The 17,642-nt window shown below is 43.5% G+C and overlaps 1 protein-coding gene across 7 annotated transcripts in view; it reads left to right on the top strand.

The window, feature by feature from the left end:
* ITSN2 (intersectin 2) overlaps positions 1–17,642 on the top strand; it is an 80,399-nt gene that overhangs the window by 59,621 nt on the left and 3,136 nt on the right. For 6 of the 7 annotated variants that reach the window (XM_041422117.1, XM_041422149.1, XM_041422132.1 and 3 more), the window contains 8 exons: positions 12,165–12,286; positions 13,097–13,203; positions 13,827–14,010; positions 14,579–14,677; positions 14,830–14,997; positions 15,849–16,061; positions 16,780–16,901; positions 17,431–17,513. In XM_041422117.1, coding sequence (XP_041278051.1) covers positions 12,165–12,286; positions 13,097–13,203; positions 13,827–14,010; positions 14,579–14,677; positions 14,830–14,997; positions 15,849–16,061; positions 16,780–16,901; positions 17,431–17,513 — 1,098 coding nt within the window. Of the gene's footprint in view, positions 1–4,316; positions 7,836–12,164; positions 12,287–13,096; positions 13,204–13,826; positions 14,011–14,578; positions 14,678–14,829; positions 14,998–15,848; positions 16,062–16,779; positions 16,902–17,430; positions 17,514–17,642 lie in introns of those variants that run through there. The other variant, XM_041422166.1, reaches the window with a different exon arrangement.

Here is a 17,642-nt window from a genome sequence, read left to right on the forward strand (position 1 = left end):
GGCATTAGCACGTGGTCTGGCCAGTCCTAAATATGCTTGTCCTGGCTCCCAGCATTCCAGCTGTCATCCAGTCCTGAGAAACAAGATGTATGTCAGGACATAGGCTGAGAACTGGATCTTAAACTGTACACCTGACAGTCAACATCTTCTCTGCCTTTTTAGCACATAAACACAGTAAAGGTTTCTGGTGTCCCCTACACACACACTGTTTTTTGGCTCCTGTCCCCAGAGAAAATTCTCCTCCCAGAGAAATTTAGCAGTTTTTACTCTCTCAGTGTTTCATCCTGTGATTAAGCCAACTTTTACATCAGCCCACTGGGTTTGGGAACACACCATGATGCCAGAGTTGCTCCTTTGACATGACAGGCCTTGTCCCTTCACTTGCTGTTCTCCTCTAGACAATGTTTGGAGTCTCTTGGGATAAAAACACCCATCTGTAAATCTGGCTGAGCCTCACTCTTGTTAGCCTATAGCTACTGTAGGATCAGTCTGCACTTCATTAATCACATGGTTGTGTTCTTAGAGAAAAATTCACAAACTCCTAATGAAGGTACAGCTTGGGTTGGAAAGTTAAAATATTTTCCCTGGGTAAATTGTTATGGTTCCTGGGCAAAAGAGACTGTGCACCATTCTTGAGGTTTTCTCTTTAGCTAAATTCTGAGCTATTTAGCTAAATATGAGCTCATATTTTTGGTAATACATTGTTTGGCTTTTTTTTTTTTTTTAATGCCTCTGGCCAATGTGGTTGAGATGTTAGAAACTTCTGGATTTAGATTGAACTTGACATTTTTTGATTAGACATGGCTAAATCATTAAAATGGTCCTTTGCAAGCTTTAATTTGTTTGCAAATCTCACTTTTGAAGAAACAGTATAGAATGTAGCAGGTGGGCTATAAAATTAAGTTTCTGGCTTAGTATTAAAACTTAGGAATTTAAAAAAATTATATAGAGGTAACAGCTTGTCACACCATGTGTGTTGTTATTTCAAGTTAGGTTGTTGAATGTGACAAATGCAAGGTCATTGCATAAACCACTGATTTTCAGCAAAAGCCATGCTAAGACCACACTGTAAATGAAAACTTTCTGGACAATGAGCAAGTTTTTCTCATTGTTTGCTGATACATCATTAAGTTTTCCCTCAGATTTCAGTGATGTGAAATAAGAGTATTTCCATCCACATCAAAGTGGATTTTGACAAAGGTTAATGATGTGCAGACGTGCACCGGTCATCTGTACCTGGCCATTAAACTTCCCTCTAAGCACTACTCTGTGAAGCAGTTCTACAAAATCCACCTACTGGTGAACAAAGAGTATGTGGAATTTATACTCCTTTCTTAAAATTCTCTCTGGATTTCAAATAAGCTGAGTTCCACACTAGTTTTGTGCTGGGATTTGCCACTCTGTTGTGATACAGGCATTTGGAAACTTAAGGAAAAATCCTGCCTCAAGCCCAGAGCCTGCACAAACCCAACACAGCACTGTTCAAATACCATATCCCAGATTTCAGCTGGGCTGCTGCTGGTCAGCTCTGTGAGCAGTAAGCCACTGCTCTGTGCCTCCTCTGTAACCAGAGCAATGTTTAAATGTGTCCTGAATGAACTTCCAAACTTCCTTGTGTTTCCTTACAATATTTCTGGGTCTTGTTTAAACAGAGTAGAGAAACTATCATGAGTATTCTTGTGAAATCACTAAGGAACTGTCCCATCGAAATGTTGATGTGGCCTTCTACAGAACAGCTTTGAGATGTGAGAGAATATATTTTTAAAAATACATTGTTGCACTTCAAAGAATTGTTGGTCTGAGTATTATAATGTCTCTGTTGAATAACAGCAATTTTTCACGCTGTTTTTTCTAGAACAAGTACGATGGTATTGGAAAGGGAGCAGGCAAATTTGGTTTACTCAGATAGGTTTGTGGCTTGGGAAAATTCTGGTTTTACCCCAGATTTAAAGACCTGGAGTCTTTTCTGGGAGCTGTTAGTTGTAGCTGTAATGGCAAACCTCCCTAGCAGAGAAGGAACTGGAGTCAGTGAGATGTCCCTTGTCTTAAGTTGCTGACATAGCTCTGTGAACAGAACAAAATCACTTTTCCTCTTGGTGTAGCTGCACATCCTGGCATAGGACCCCTGCAAGGAAAGAAAAACAAAATGACTTCAGGGTGTTGTAGGTTTGTTTGCCCCTTAAACACGTGGTGATTGCAGAACACAGGACAGTAGAGTCGTGTTCCTGGTGACTGTGGTGGTGGTTAGACTTGCTCCTGTTTTAATGACATTTTTAATAGCCTTTTTTCTAATTTTTGCACAAAAGCCATAATAAATAATAAATATACTCAGCAGGTTTCAAAATAGATTTAAAATAAATCTTTGAGTGTTTGTACAGCCGTGCAGGGTCAGATCTTGTGTGTTGCCAGTACCTGTCCAGTGCCAGGTTCTCTTGCCATCCTTTCCAAGGTGTGTGTAAGGGGGGCAGGCATGGTGCTCTTACCACTTCGGAGTTCTTCCCAGTGGCCTGGTCTTCATCTGCTTTGCACTCGGAAACTTGTTCTCTTGTTATTTGTTGGCTTTTTCAATTAGATACCTTCTTAAGTTTGTCATCTTATCCATGGAACCAGTGTGAGCTGTGTCCTTCTGTTTTCTTTAGTTGAGATTTTCTCCACTCAGGTAAATCTCAACCATTAAATGTCAAGGGTCAGATCTTTCCTGTGTTACCAGGATCTGACAAGGACACCTCTAACAAGTTGTCATTCTTTCCAAGGGATGTTTAAGTGGGGTAGGCAGGAGAGAAGTGTAAAGAGGGAAGAGAGCTGCTCCAGCTGTGTCTGCATACTTGGTTGCTAGATGTCTTCTAGTGTTAGAGATCAGCTCATCCCTCAGAGATGTTCTTGCTCAGGACTGGGCAGCTCAGCCAGGTGGACACAGCTGTGCTCCATGTGCAGAGGGGCTTCTGGTTCATCCTGAGGTGTCTCATCCCATGAGACTCTCAGAGCTGAATGTTGTGCCAGTTCTTTCTACTCTAATCTATGTGTGATGACTGTTTCCTGTTTACTCTTTCTGCTTTCCATAGCCCAGCACTGCTGCAGTTCCTCACACATCAGAGTTACTCCTTCAGGTGCTCAGCCTGAGCTCCAGGTTGTTGTTTGTAGTAATATCTCTAGAGCTACCTCATTCTTGTCTTCCCCAAACCTTACTTGTAAATGTGACATGTTGGAGACACGAGGCAAGTCCTGCAACAAGGATCTGTATTTCCAGAAGTTGATTTCCATGCACAGAAGATCTTCAGTAATTCCTGTCCACACTGTCAGGTGGATGAAGCTGACTCACTTTCAGGGGTGTTCATAGTGAAAAAACAACTTCTGAACTGACGTGCTCGTGGCTGGTGCATTTCTGTGTCTGTATGGACAGCACATTTGGAAGTTCTCTAGTTCTTGCCAAGTAACTTCTCTTTGTGGAGTAACAGTTCATGGTGGCAGTGGCTTTGAGCTGTTGCCTCTTGCAGTTCCACACTGATATTTTAACAATTGAGGATTAATAATTTATTCTGATTTTACTCAACAGCTCCAGAATTTTACCTCTTTTACCAAAGATCAAATACGAAATCAATCCCTTACTTCACAGTGACTTTATATTTCTAAAACTATTTGGTGAATGTCAGTCAGGCTTGATAACACTTCCAGGTTGTAATCCTGGGGTCTGGAATCCTCTCTGGATTGCACACAAGGTCTGTCCCTCTTCAGACCATGTAGCCCTTGGATTCTGAGGGATGTGCTACCTCCTGTTCCATGGACACATAAGACTAGAGGCAAGGTTTTAATTTCTTTCAGGCTCAAACAGAATTGAACAGGTTAATTTTTATGTGCTGATAAGAATAAATTCCAGTGAGATTTTTCTTTACAAGTTCTCTTTTTATCTGATTTTCTAATGTCCCAGTAGAAGTTTCTCAAGAGAGATTCTGGTTTTGTTGTTAAAATCGTGGGGAATTTTGCCACTGCCTTTAAAAATACCCTTAGGGCTTGACCTTGTGTTGAGTCTACATGGCAGAAGTTTTCCTTAGGAAGAAACCTTTTCTTCACATGAATGAGCTGTGGGGCTTTTCAGAGTCAGCAATGGCTGGGCACAAGTACTTAAATTTGTGTGTTTATAAATATGAAACTGCAAAGGTAGAAGCTTGTGATGTCTGTTTTCAGAAAGTTGAATGTTCATCATTCCTTTCTGACCTTTTTGGTGTTGTTCTGTCTTTGTCCGTAGAATTCATATGTTTCACTCTTCAAATTTATGTTCATTTTATCCTTCATTTTTTTTTTTTGTTTTTTTTTTTTAGGAGCCAATGTTGTCTTCCAGTGTGAAAGCACCTCAGAGACCCACTATCCAAGTTTGACTAGCGTGGAGGCAGGGTGGCCAGCCCTGCTCACGTGTCTGACACAATCCTTTTGCTTCGTTTGAACGTTAGATCCAACCAAGAAATTAGGTTTTCGTGGGTTTTCTTCTAATCTACAGTTTCAGTGGATTTGTAAAAGCAGAAAGGATAGTGGGTCTTTGTGTGGCTTTCACTGCTGTTCATTCTTGTTTCCTTTAGTATTTCCTTTGGGATTGATAACCGTAGTCATTAGCATGCATATCGAGTATTGTTTGCATGGTGGGATTGCAGACACACAAAGACCCACTATTTGCACAGTTTATCTGTTTGGAATGGGCACTTGTGTTCTTTTAATGTTGTAATGTACATATTTTGCAGAATTAAAATGTTCATTGATTATTGTTCTAATGGACTTGAGTTAATCTCATCCAGAAACAAACCCTACCTGTCTGCTGCTGATAGTCACTGTGATTACAAACATGCTACAGGATCTAAGGGTTAGATCTGGTGCACTCCATCCAGCCTTTTCACACCCTGTTTAACAGGGAAAAGAACTATTAGGTGTAGAGTGAAGGATATTTTAATGGTTTTTCTTCCTTCACAGTAGTACTGCGGCAGGAATTCAGGTTGTTTTGGCTCAATACTTTCTATCCCTAAACAGCCTCCTTCCTTAAATTCTGATCATTCATATTTGCTTTCAGTTTTGGCAAATGTGCTCAGTTGCTGCAGTAAGTCCTTGCACAGCCTCTGTGTGACCAGGCCCTTCCCCTGCCCCTTCTTTTCATTAATAGTTCATGGTACTGAATTGTTTGTCTCTGGCTGGGGTCTGCAGTACATTTAAAGTACTGCTGAAAGCTGCTCTCTTCCTCCTGGTAAACAGAGCAGCAGCCTAAGGCAGAGGTAACTAGTGGAGAGGTGCTGCCAGGAGAGAGACACTCAGAGAACCTGGAGTGAGGGCAGAGCTCTGGGGCTCAGGATGGAACTGTGCTCCTCAGCCCACAGTCCTGGCCTGTTGGAAATGCAGTGCAGTGTGAGCTGCCCTTGTCTTACTATGTTTGGAGGGAAGGAGGAACTTGTAACCTTGATTCCCCTTTAAATAAAAGGATTAATTTAATTCTAGACTACTTCTCTGATTAAATAGTTCTGTGCTCTTGTAACAACAAGAGAGATCTCTAGACACAGTATTTAATTTAGTTGGTTTCCTGAACTTGGTTATGAAACAGCAAAGGTCACTTATGCAATCAGAAATGTTTACAAAACAAACTGCTTGTTTACTATATAGACATATATATATATACAGATGAATGTTGTGAAGGTACTATCAGGAAAAGGTTAATCCAATTGCAGAGATTTAAAAGCCTTTCTCCAAAATCCAATGTTATGTATTTATATCCTTGATCAAATAATGTATGTGTGCCCTTTAGTTCAGAGATGTATCTTCTGTGCAATACGGACTACGCAATGTGCCTACAGAAAACTACAAATGGATTTTTATTCTGGATGTATTTTGTCTGAATCAGTATTTTGTTATAGAATGAAATCATGTTGTTGTAGGCAAATGATGTGCTAGATAATCCTTTGAGTATTTCAGATTACTTGATTTCCTTCTGAAACCACGTTGTGTTTCTACTAAAATACACTACTCACCCAGAATTGCCTTCTCTGAATTTCTGTCTTGGAAAGCCTGTTTAATACAGGCTGAAATGTGTTGTGCTACACCAGTGGCATCGAGCAGTCACATACTGGAGTCTGAGAATTAGGTGATCTTCTAAATTATGTAATTTCTAAAGGGCAAAAAGGCATTTGAGCCGCACTGACAATCAATGTTCAGTCAGTTTTCCTTGAATGCCAGATTACTACTAATTGTCTTTGAAATGTTCAAAACAACTTCCCATCCTCACTGAGGTATTTGAGGAATTTTCCAAAACAACGTGGCATTCTACTAATTTTTAAAATTTTTTTAACTGATACCTTTGGAGATTACAGTACTGTTGGCAAAGTTTCACACAGGTAGCCCTGTGTTGTTGTGTAGGTATGAGCACTGATAATTATTGAAACCTCTGCCTCGAAGTCTGAACTGAAAAGTATTGAAGTGAAGCATTTTGTGCTTTCACAGCTATCTTTTCATGTTTCACTATTACCTGAGTACACTCTAAATTCTCTTAAGTGTAATAATAAATATAATAATAATAAAAATACACCTTAATAATGCTGATTGAGAGGGACATAGTCCCTGCCTTCAGTATTCATCTGTATTGCAGAAGTCTGCCTAGCACAGCTCCAGCACAATTGCCTGAGAGCTCTGCTCTCCTGCACAGTGGTGCAGAAAGAGTTGGATACACAGATTAGATCATCCAAAGGAAAGACCATGCCAAGGATGTATTTACAGCAAGATTACTTTAAAATAATATTCTGTATCAATGAAGCTATTGGAAGTTGCATTTAAATCAGACTTTACTTTTAAAAATGCTACTTTTTCTCTGGTTGTGTGCAGTCCACCCCTTGTTGATAAAAGACCATAGAGTTGAGTTCAGCTGGTCATCCCAGCCAGTCAAGTAAAATCACCCCATCTGGGTGAAGAAGGTTGGCTGTGCAGCTAAGGGCAAGGTGGAAAACAGAGTCCTTTGTTGAACTCATGGTTCCCAGGCAAGAGCTGAGAGCCTAAATGTTGCTGAGAGCTACACAAGGTGAAAAAGTAAAACTGAAGCCAACATGGAAAGCAAAATGCGCTGTTTGCTGTTGCCTGCAGTGTGGTACTTGCTAAATGTTTTCCTGTGGGCCAGCAGAGAATAGGGGCCCTGGTGTCACAGGGGGTGAGAACCAAACAGTGCTGAATGCACAAGAACGGGTACCAAAACGCTACTTCTGTAACTGTCTGGTTTGCATAATGGAGTAACAAACTACAGAAGCCGGGTTTGACACAAGCTTAGTTCCTGATCCAGAGCTGGACCCACGCAGGGAGGCCTTGTGCCACCACTGGGACCAGAGGCAGGGCTGGGTGTGTGAGGAGCCCGTGGTGGTGAGCACCCAGAGCTCTGTCTCCACGTGGTTAATGGTGCAGTCAGGAGCAGAAGGCACAACGCTCCATCGGAGAGGTACACGCTAACAACTGAAACGTCTCCCTCTGGTCACTGAACATTTCTGCCATGTCAGAGCTTTGTCAGATTGTATCCCTGTGTGATTCTCCTGGGCAGGGTTGGAAACACCTGTAAATAAGTCTGCTGGTAGGAATGCCAACACTCCTTGGCCTGCTGCAGGGTCGTGCTACTTCAGTGTAATGAACCCATGAAACTGCTGCATTCTGGTGTGTGCTGCCTTAAACCCCTCCTTGTCCTTCCCAAGCTTGAGTGTCACGTGTGGGATGGTTGTTGAGACATGCAAATGCAGGCTGTGCTTAGCATGAGGCAATTGTTCACCTTGGATTTGAACAAAGTTGTAAGATAACTATGCAAATGTATTTTATTAAAGGGACACATAAAAGGATCTAGTTTGTCTGTTGTGGTTTTTTTTGTCCGTCTGGGGAGGATTTTTTTCCCAGCTGAATAGCTTGGAATGAGCATTGTGTCAACTGTGATGGAGTGACTTGATTTTGCTTTTTACCTCTTGAAAATTGATTCATAAATTTCCTCTGTTGTAGTACAGTATCCCACGTTTACTGAGTAGGGGAGATTGGCTAAAAGTTTTTATTATTTCTCCCAGGGCCTGATGGAAACTGCCTTTTCCACAGTAGCAGATTTCTTGTATTTGTTCCTTTTGTAGGTTTCAGAGGCTGCTGGCGGCTCCAGGAGTGACAGGAGTGTGTTGGCCTTGTGTGTGGCTGCAGAGCTTGCACCTGGCTGTGCTGGTGTCCCCTGATGCCATCAGTTCTCTCTGGCTGTACTGAAGGGACTGTGTTAATGCCAGCCCATGGTCCTTAAGGGGACTCGTGGCCTTTCTATGGCAGGCTGGGAAAACAGAGGCAGGAAAAAGACCCCCAACCTTTACCTGTTCTTCCCAGCCATGTCAGCTGGCTTCAGAGTCAAACAAACAATCAAAACAAATAAACAACCCCTTCCAAAAATAATCCAACCCTAAACAAACCAAGATATTTCCTTTTAAATAGCAGTTTGTATAGAATCATAGAATCATTAAGGTTAGAAAAGACCTTTAAAATCATCAAATCCAATCACTAACACAGCACCAATAAATTACATCCTAAAGTGCCATATCAATATGGTTTTTAATACTTCCAGGGATGGTGGCTCCACCACTACCCTGGGCAGCTTTATAACCCCTTCCATGAAGAAATTTTTCCTAATACCAATCTAAACCTCTATCTCTAAATAGTCTTCACTGGTCACCCAAGGCAGTTAGTGCCTCTGGTGTAGCTACACCCTTCCAGATGAGAGCCTGAGCTCCTCTTGGAGGGTTGAGATGTCACTTTTAATGGCTTTTTTTCCCCTGTCCATTGAGTGGGGGAGTCTGTTGGGAAAATAGTGGTAGATATTATTCATCTGTCTTTCACTGGAGGATTTCCTTTCTTCAGAAACTGTCTCTCTTCCCCCTGAATGGGCTCATACCCAAGAAGTCAGTAATTGGGAAAGTTTTCTCCCCCAGCCCCCTGTGTTTTTCAGGGCTTTGAATCTCCTGCAGAAGAGAACATCTTTTCACTGTGAAACTCAGTAGTTTTTCATACAGGGGTAGTTATGTTAGTAGGCAAAAATGCTCCTTGTTCAGGTATATTTGGAAAGTATAATTTTAAATACAACTTCAGAGACTGGGATGTCCTGTTTATAAACTCTCCAGGTTGTTTCACCCTGGCAGCTGCTTCCTCAGCTCAGAGAGGAGGATTTGGCCCAGAGGGCACCACAGTCAGTGTAGGCTTCTCTCTGTTGCTGTGCCCTGAGTTTCCAAGGTTCCAGACACCCCCTGCTCCTGTGGTGAGTGTTCTGGAGAGGGAGCTGGGCAGGCTGTGCCCCAGGCTGGCTGAAAGCCTGGCACTGCCTGCTCTTGGTGGGAGAGGCAGGCTGGCTTCCCCACCAGAGAGCAGGTATCCCTCTTGGTCAGCAGAGCAGGAGAGGAACCGCAATTCCATGCTGCAGACACTCCCAGAAATCCCACTGCTCTTCCTGGGCTGCCTGGGGAGCTTGGGATGAAGCTTCACCAGAGGGAAGCCAAGCCAAGAGCTTTCTGCTGCCAAACAAGGCAGTTTTACTGCTTCCATGCACACTCCTGGCTGTTAAACCAGCAGAAAACTGCTGTTTTCTTTTTCCCCCCTTGGGATTTGTTTGCTGCCAGCATGTGAGCAAAGAGGCAGATAAGTGCCAGAACTGATGCAAGGAAAGGAAGGGTAGAGTGTAGCTGCACCCTTTCAGCATCAGTGAGCCCATGGGTTGCTGTGGCCACTTAGGGAAAACATTGGCAAATGCACTCGTTAGGCTGGTTTATTCTCTTTTCTATTTTTTGTTTTTCTCTTCAGACTCAAATGCCTGAATTCACTCTCTAAAATAAAATGTGGCGATTGCATAATGTGTTTTTATGCCAGTATCATCAGAGCTATCAAAATTAGGAGTGTTTTCACTACTAAATACTAGTGTTTAAATAAAATTATAAAAATAAAATTATATAAAATACTAAATACAAAGTAGCATTTGTCCCTTCATACCAGAAGCTGGCAGTCCAAACACAAGGTTAGCACAGGAGCCAGTTAATGAGACTGAATTTTTGCATCTGATAATAAATTTATAAACCAAATCTATTTTAATGCATAAAAAGGCCCATTTCTCTCCCAGGCTTGGCCCCAACTTTCAGTGGTCAGCATGAGACAGACCCAAATCCCAGCATGTGGGTTGTTCCAGCAGCTGGGACAAGCCAACAGGAGCTTCAGTCTATCCCTGCTTCTGTCACAGGAGTGCACCTTGCAGTAGGAAAGGGAGCCACTGGCCAAAGCTGAGACTTCCAAATCTGGACAATTAATACCTGGTTGCCGTGCAAGCCCTTGGATTGTCCTGAAATTCCATGTTTTAGTACCCAGGCTTAAACTCAGTCCTGTACATACTGAAGAGTGACACAAGAATCCAGAAGTAGCACATTGGCCACAGACTGTCTCTCAATGGACTGAGACATCAAACTTTGCAGGAATCACTTTTATCTGTAACTTCATTCCTTTTTCTCATCTAATTTTGGCCTGGTTGTAGCTTTGGGGATAACTAAGGCCAGAAGGAGTATTCTGTGTGATCAAAAGAGCTGTAATCCCTCATCTCTTCTTAAAAAGTGGTGTTTTTTCAAACCTTGTCAGAAAGTTTAAGATCTGTGATCCTCCTTAGGGTGCAAAACAGAACTGAAAAGTCCTGATTTTCAGTCTAGTTTTGTCTTTGCTGCTGTTTTACTTCTTTGTGTTGTTCAAAGGGTTTCCTTGTTATGGTGTCCTAAAATTTCACTTGGCAAGAGTTTCTCTTCTGCTGACAGTTGCTCTTTCAGAGCACCTTGATGCTGGTGTAGCTGGAAGCTCAGGAGCCTGTGAGGTTCCCAATAGGCCACTGTCACATCAAGTCCAGCCTAATGTTCAGTGTTTCTTGGGTTTTTTTCCCTCAAATTTATTACTAACTCGCCTTCCAATGAGCAGATCTGTACCTTGGCAGTGAATACTCTCATCCTTGTGTGCCAGGAGTGTCAGGGTGACAAGGGAGACACAGCCCTTCCTGCTGTAGGTCATTCTGCCTTTCACAACTCCTGTGAACCTTCATGAAGTATTGTTCCTCTAGAACTGCTGGATCAAAGTGAGTCCCTGTGATGTCCTTTCTGCTGTCCTGCAAAACCCACAGCTCACCTGGTATTGCAGTCTGATGCCATCACATCCAGTGATAGATGGATGTTCTCAAACACTCTGTAATTGTTCCTTCTTTTTTCCTTTTCCCCCACCCTGCTGCTTTGCAATATTCTGCTGTGTGATGACTGACAGAGGGATCAGATTGACTTTCTGTGCTCTCCTTTATCCAGCTAAACTCATTCACCACTCTGGCTTTACCAGTTTGGTTTGGTTACTAAAGTTTGGACACTGCTGTCTTGGTTACTAACATCCAGTAGAGATAGAGTCGTGTGAAGCTGCAGGGTTTGCATGTTGTGACAGAAACTTGGGGTTTGTGTCATTGACTGTCAGTGTGTTCCTGTGCATGATTTTGATTCTTCATCCTTGATGCATGAAAATAATTCAATATATTTCCAGCTCATTTTGAGAAAAATAAAAGTTGTGCAGCTGTGAGTTATACAACTACAGTGTTGTGTTACAGCTTTACAAATTTGTAGTGGTGGTTTGTATCATAAATCAATAACTAAGGCAGAGAACTTCAGAAATAGGGTGGGGATTAAAGGTGCAATGTCCTAAGTCAGGACTAGCCACATTTTCTATGACTTCATCTCACAAAAGACAACTTAGAATTATAGAATCATTAAGGCTGGAAAAGACCTTTAAGATCATAAAGTCCAAAAAGGCATTGCTCAAGGTAAGAGAAAATCACAGTTTTAAATTGGTGTGGCAGAAGAGATGAGAAAAGTCATGAGGAGACAAATGGAGTGACAAGTCAGGAGCTCTTATTCTGCCTCACAGTACAAGGGGTGTTCAAAGAAGTAAGAAGGTGATAGACTGAAAAGTGACACAAAGGGAGGGGGTCAATTGCTACATCACTTGATTTTGAAACCTGCTGCTGCTGCAGAGAGAGTTTACCAGTGCCTGTATAGTCTGAGCCATAGACTGCTGAATGCTTGTGCAGTTTTGTTAATTCATCAGATTTAATGCCTTTAGTGGGATCTGAACTCCTGACTTACTTCCTGCAGGGTGTGCTGATCTCCAGAGCCTTGACACCATGCAGCCCATGGAAAGGAAAAGGCAGGGCTACATTCACGAGCTCATTCAGACGGAAGAAAGGTACATGGACGATCTGCAGCTCGTCGTAGAGGTGAGATGTCTTGGATGTGAAAGTGCATTTGGAAAAAGAACACCTCTGTACTGCAAAATAACAATAAAGGGATTCTTACGAGTTGTGAGATGATGGAGGAAGAAAGGTGTGCAGGCACCTCCCTTTCCAGTGAATGATATGTGGTTGCTCACCAGGCAAAAGCACCACTTGGTGAAACCCATCAGCTTACAAAGACCTTCCTGTTTTCCAAATCCAGATGATGGGTTGGGGCCAGGTGTCAAGCACTGGGCTGTGGAAGCACCATAAAAGCTTATCATGTACCTTCTCCCCAGTTTTATTTCTGGAAGCGAGACCACCTCCCTCAGCAGGGCATTAAGTGCTTTTGGGTGTCCAACTTGAGCTCTCTGTACAGAACAGTGGTGTGGTGAAGTGTGGCACATGTTAAATAGTCAAGTCACAGGGTGCTCTGCTCCTCAGAGATGAGGTGCTCAGGGCCCCTGAGAGCAGCTGTGGTTCTGCACACAGGGTGACCCTGAGTGCTCTGGGTCCGGGGAGAGGAGCAGTGCCTGAGTGTAATTTGTGCAGGGATTGATACTGAAATCACAGGAATGGGAATGCTGAACTGTCAGCCTGCAGGTCCCAGTGCTTGTCCTCACTTTGCAAGTGCTGGTGCCAGTGTCAGAATGGGGTCACATCCTCAGGGGAAACAGCTGTCACAAGTGCTAGTAAGAAATTGCTTTTAACTGCTGAGAAATTAGACACTAAGCATTCAAAAAAAGTCACTGCTGGGCTAAGCAAGAGGCTGAGCTGTTTCTGTTCTCTGAAGAATTGCTCATTTTTTGTCTGTAGGTTTTCCAAAAACCAATGGCTGATTCAGGCTGTCTCACAGAAGGAGAAATGGGGCTGATCTTTGTTAACTGGAAGGAACTCATCATGTCAAATACAAAGTTATTGAAGTGAGTACTTACCTGCAGTCTTACATTTTCCTTTTCATTATTCTGTCATTCTTTCCCCAGAAGTTTGCTGGGTTTACAGTCAATATTGTGTCCTTGCTGGTTATTTCCTGTGGATGCTTGCATTCAAAACAGCTGAATGCAGTCAGACTGCTTCAAAAGGAGCTGTAATAAGAGAGAGGGAGAAATAAACAGCAAGAACAGATGTACATTTGCTGTAATATCTTAGAAACAGGACCTACATAAAAGTAGGGAGCTTTTCTTCCCAGTTTTCTGCAAAGCAACCTTTTATTCTCTAAAAATAATCTTTAGAAAGATACAGTGGCTAGTAATTCACCGAATGGGATACTGGTTGAAAGTAGAGATTGATGCTGATTGTCCCAGAAACCTCAAAGGAGAGTCCCAGTCCCCCAGACTCTGTCAGGGAGACGGTTCACTCAGGGTGTTGTGTCAGGGTGGCTTCCTGGGGTTTCAGGCAGGATCCTGGCAGCTCCTGGAAGTGCTTGTGCTGTAAGGCAATTCACCTGCCAGCTTTGTGTCCTTTCAGAGGTGGATCTGTAAGGGTTGTGATTTAGGCCTCGCAGACTTGGCAGCAAAGCTGGATGTTGGTCTTTCCTCGTCCGCAGAGCCTTGCGGGTGCGGAAGAAAACCGGAGGCGAGAAGATGCCGGTGCAGGTGATCGGGGACATCCTGGCAGCAGAGCTGTCCCACATGCAGGCCTACATCCGCTTCTGCAGCTGCCAGCTCAACGGAGCCTCCCTGCTGCAGCAGAAAACTGACGAAGATGCCGATTTCAAAGACTACTTAAAGGTATCTGACTCAGTGGCTTTTGTGCCCTCTCCTTTCCTCAGTGACAGGAGCCCATCTAACCAGCATCGACCACATCAAAATAACCCAGAAGAGTAAACTCCTGCAAAAATAGCTAAGAAGCTTCCAAGGTGTATTTACATGGTGACCATGGCTAACATTGTGTGTGCTCTTTATAACATTGTCTTTCTCTCTAGCTAATTTATTTAGGCCATAAAAGGAAAATTGCCAGAACAGTTGACATCAGGCATTTGTTTCTTTCATTGCTTTGTTCTTTTTCAACCTGAGTGGAGCCTGTGTGTCAAAACAAAAGGTGGAACAGTTTTGAATGTAAGGATTCTGCATGAACAATGACCTTGTGATTTATGCTGACAAAGCATCTGGAAGCAATGACACTGCCAGCTTTCCTGTAGATACAAGTACTGTTTGCTTACTGAAAAAATCCAAGATCTCTTGGAATGCCTGGAAAAATGAATTTGATCAGAGAATTTTCAGTATTCGGTGCCAGTGACGCAACTGTTTTCTGATGACTAATGCAGTGTCTCTGCTAAATCTCTGGGTTGCACCACAGAAACTTGCCCTGGACCCTCGCTGCAAAGGAATGCCCCTCTCCAGCTTCCTCCTGAAACCCATGCAAAGGATAACACGCTACCCCCTGCTCATAAAGAGTGTGAGTACCCCAAGTGAGGTTTTGTAGGTGAACACTTTGAGTTTGATCTCCATAGCAAAAGCCAAGATAAAGGCTTGTCCCTTTATGGGGATTGCTCTGACAGGATTACCTCTGTTTTTACCTTGCTTTCTCCCCTCTTTGATCCACACCAGATTCTAGAAAACACTCCAGAGAACCACCTGGATCACAGTAGCCTCCGGCTCGCCCTGGAGCGTGCAGAGGAGTTGTGCTCCCAGGTGAACGAGGGCGTGCGGGAGAAGGAGAACTCGGACAGGCTGGAATGGATCCAGGCCCACGTCCAGTGTGAAGGCCTTGCTGAGGTACCTGCACTGATGCTCTGCAGGGCTGGGGCTTTTCAGAGTCATTTCAGCAAGGCTGGGGAGGGAGTCCTTGCTGACATCCCTTATTGGAACGTGATCCACTGCTGAGCTCTAGGCAGGGAAGCTTTTACTGAATTCTAGTCACAGCCATAACGTGATGAACCAATGTTTTTGCATGACTGTAGTGGCAGAGAAATCTTGATTTATCAGCTTAAAATGGTATCAGCTGGTATCAGCTGGTACCATTTAGACCATTAAACAGACAGAAATAACTCTTCTCTCTGAACTCCTGATCATGCTGCCACTGGGCTAAGTCAGGTGTTACTTAGGAGGATTTCACTTAGTGTGTGTTTCCCAGGGTTTTCCTTCAAGCAGGCAGGGAATAGCAGTCCTCAGTGCCAGATCCTCAAGGATATGTGGTGTTCAGGCTCCTGTACCTTTCAGGACAGCCTTCAAACTGAGGTGTGTGTGACAGTTCTCCACTGCATAAGGAACCAGGGCTTGACAGCCCCAGAAGGTCTGTCCTGTTCCATCACCTCATCAGCTGTAAGAGGTGACCTGACTGCAGCCTGTGCAGCCTCTTCTCAAACACAGAAGGGGCCATGCAGTAAATGCCTCCATCTGGTCATCTCTTTGTGTGTTTTTGGTAAAGATTAAATCTTCTCTGAGGTGGGAGTTGTGCTGTGGCCACAGCTGATCACAGAACAGTTCCCTTCTCTTCATTTATAATGGAATTCATTAAAATTAAAGAAGAGCATTTTCAGCAGCTTGGTCAATCTCCACAGTGAAGAGGAGCAGGAGCTGATGTCTGCACAGACTTGCTGCTGCTAATGGGTTTTGTCTCTTCCCAGCAACCTGTGTTCAACTCCCTCACAAACTGCTTGGGACCACGGAAGCTCCTGCACAGTGGGAAGCTGTACAAGGCCAAAAGCAGTAAGGAGCTGTATGGATTCCTTTTCAATGACTTCCTGCTGCTCACCTACATGGTTAAACAGTTTGTGTCTTCTGGATCCGATAAACTGTTCAGCCCAAAATCCAACTCCCAGTTCAAAATGTACAAAATGGTGAGTGAGTCAAGGTGTTCCAAGTGTTGGTACAGTGGGTCCTGGCTTCTGATGAGGAATGCTGCTCTCCCACTGGCATTAGCTGTGTGCCCCTTTTGCTGTCACACAGGCACGTTCTGGCAAACAACATGCACAAATGATGTTGGCTTAGTACTTGGAAAAGGACAGACTTCTGCATCTTGTTTTAACTAACAATTCCATCCACTTTGGGGGAAGGGGCAGAAGTAGCATCATGCCTGAACAGCTGAGTGGGATGTTCAGAAGCAGGAGCCTTGACTTCAATTTGCACAGGTTCCTGCATCCACAAGAAAATTCCTGTCCTTCAGAAAATAGTAGAAGATGCAAAATTTTAGTCTCTGTGCCCACACACTGTGTGTTCTGAAGATTCTGAAACTGGAGACATAAGCTTAAGTATCAGGGCTGCTTTCCCACAGAGAACCTGAGAGATTCCTGGATTTCGGAGCTCCAGACTGCAGCTCTGCTTGCACACTCCTTCCCCTTTCACAAAGCTCTTTGCCTAGGAAAGCAGAATGGGGTGAATTGCCAGAGAAGTTTTTCTCTCAGCCCTTTCTTGCATCCTTTACATGGTGATCTCATTGTCCTGTGTCCTTGACTTCCATTTTCCCTACAGTAAAACAGTGTATTTAAACATGCATATAGAGTTTCTGCCTATTGTCAGGGGGTGATGCTGCCATGGTGACATTTGCTGTTCTTTCAGCCGGTTTTCCTTAATGAAGTCCTCGTGAAGCTGCCCACAGACCCTTCAAGTGATGAGCCAGTTTTTCACATATCACACATTGACAGAGTTTACACACTTAAAACTGACAACATTAATGAGCGGTGAGTAGTGAAAATGCAAATCTGAGCTTAAACTTGTTCATTGATGCTGCAGGCTATGTTTCCAGTGAGCTGACACAGGGACTCTGAGCTCAGGAACAGAGCTGTCTCTTGGTCAGGAAATAAACTCACTTGACTCCCATTTGAATGAGAAGTTTTCTCTGATTTTGCTCTGCTTCTGCAGCAGCTCTTGCAGTATTCCAGCCCCATCTGCTGCTCCTTGATGTTTCAGTTGTATCGAAGAACAGTTTAGGGCTGCAAAATCCAGCATCCCATAGGACCCTTCCCCAGTCCTGTGCAGTCTTTAATGTGACCCAGCAGTCTTTAATAAAACAGCAGCTCCATGTCCATTTATTGAGGCTGATTTGGCATAAGATTAAGTCAAAAAACTCCATCACCTTAGTCCATGAACTGACTTGATTTGTGATGCCTCTAAAATTTAGGGAGGGGAGAATGAGGAGGGAGAGTGTACAGTCACTGAAGATTTTGCTGCCTGTAGGATGACCCTGACTGTAGGGATTGCTCTTTGCAGAACTGCCTGGGTCCAGAAAATCAAAGCGGCGTCAGAGCAGTACATTGAAACGGAGAAGAGGAAACGTGAAAAGGCTTATCAAGGTACCCACCGAGTTCTGTGTTTCCCTCTGTCCACCTGGATACAGGGGCAGGCCATTTCCTGGAGGATGCCAGTGTCTCCTTCAGATCTGTTACCAGTTCTTACAGTTCCAACCAGTCTGTTTATTTCTG

Source organism: Onychostruthus taczanowskii, unplaced genomic scaffold (genome assembly GCF_017590055.1).
Source record: "Onychostruthus taczanowskii isolate IOZ18803 unplaced genomic scaffold, ASM1759005v1 scaffold11, whole genome shotgun sequence".
NCBI classification, from domain to species: Eukaryota; Metazoa; Chordata; class Aves; order Passeriformes; family Passeridae; genus Onychostruthus; species Onychostruthus taczanowskii.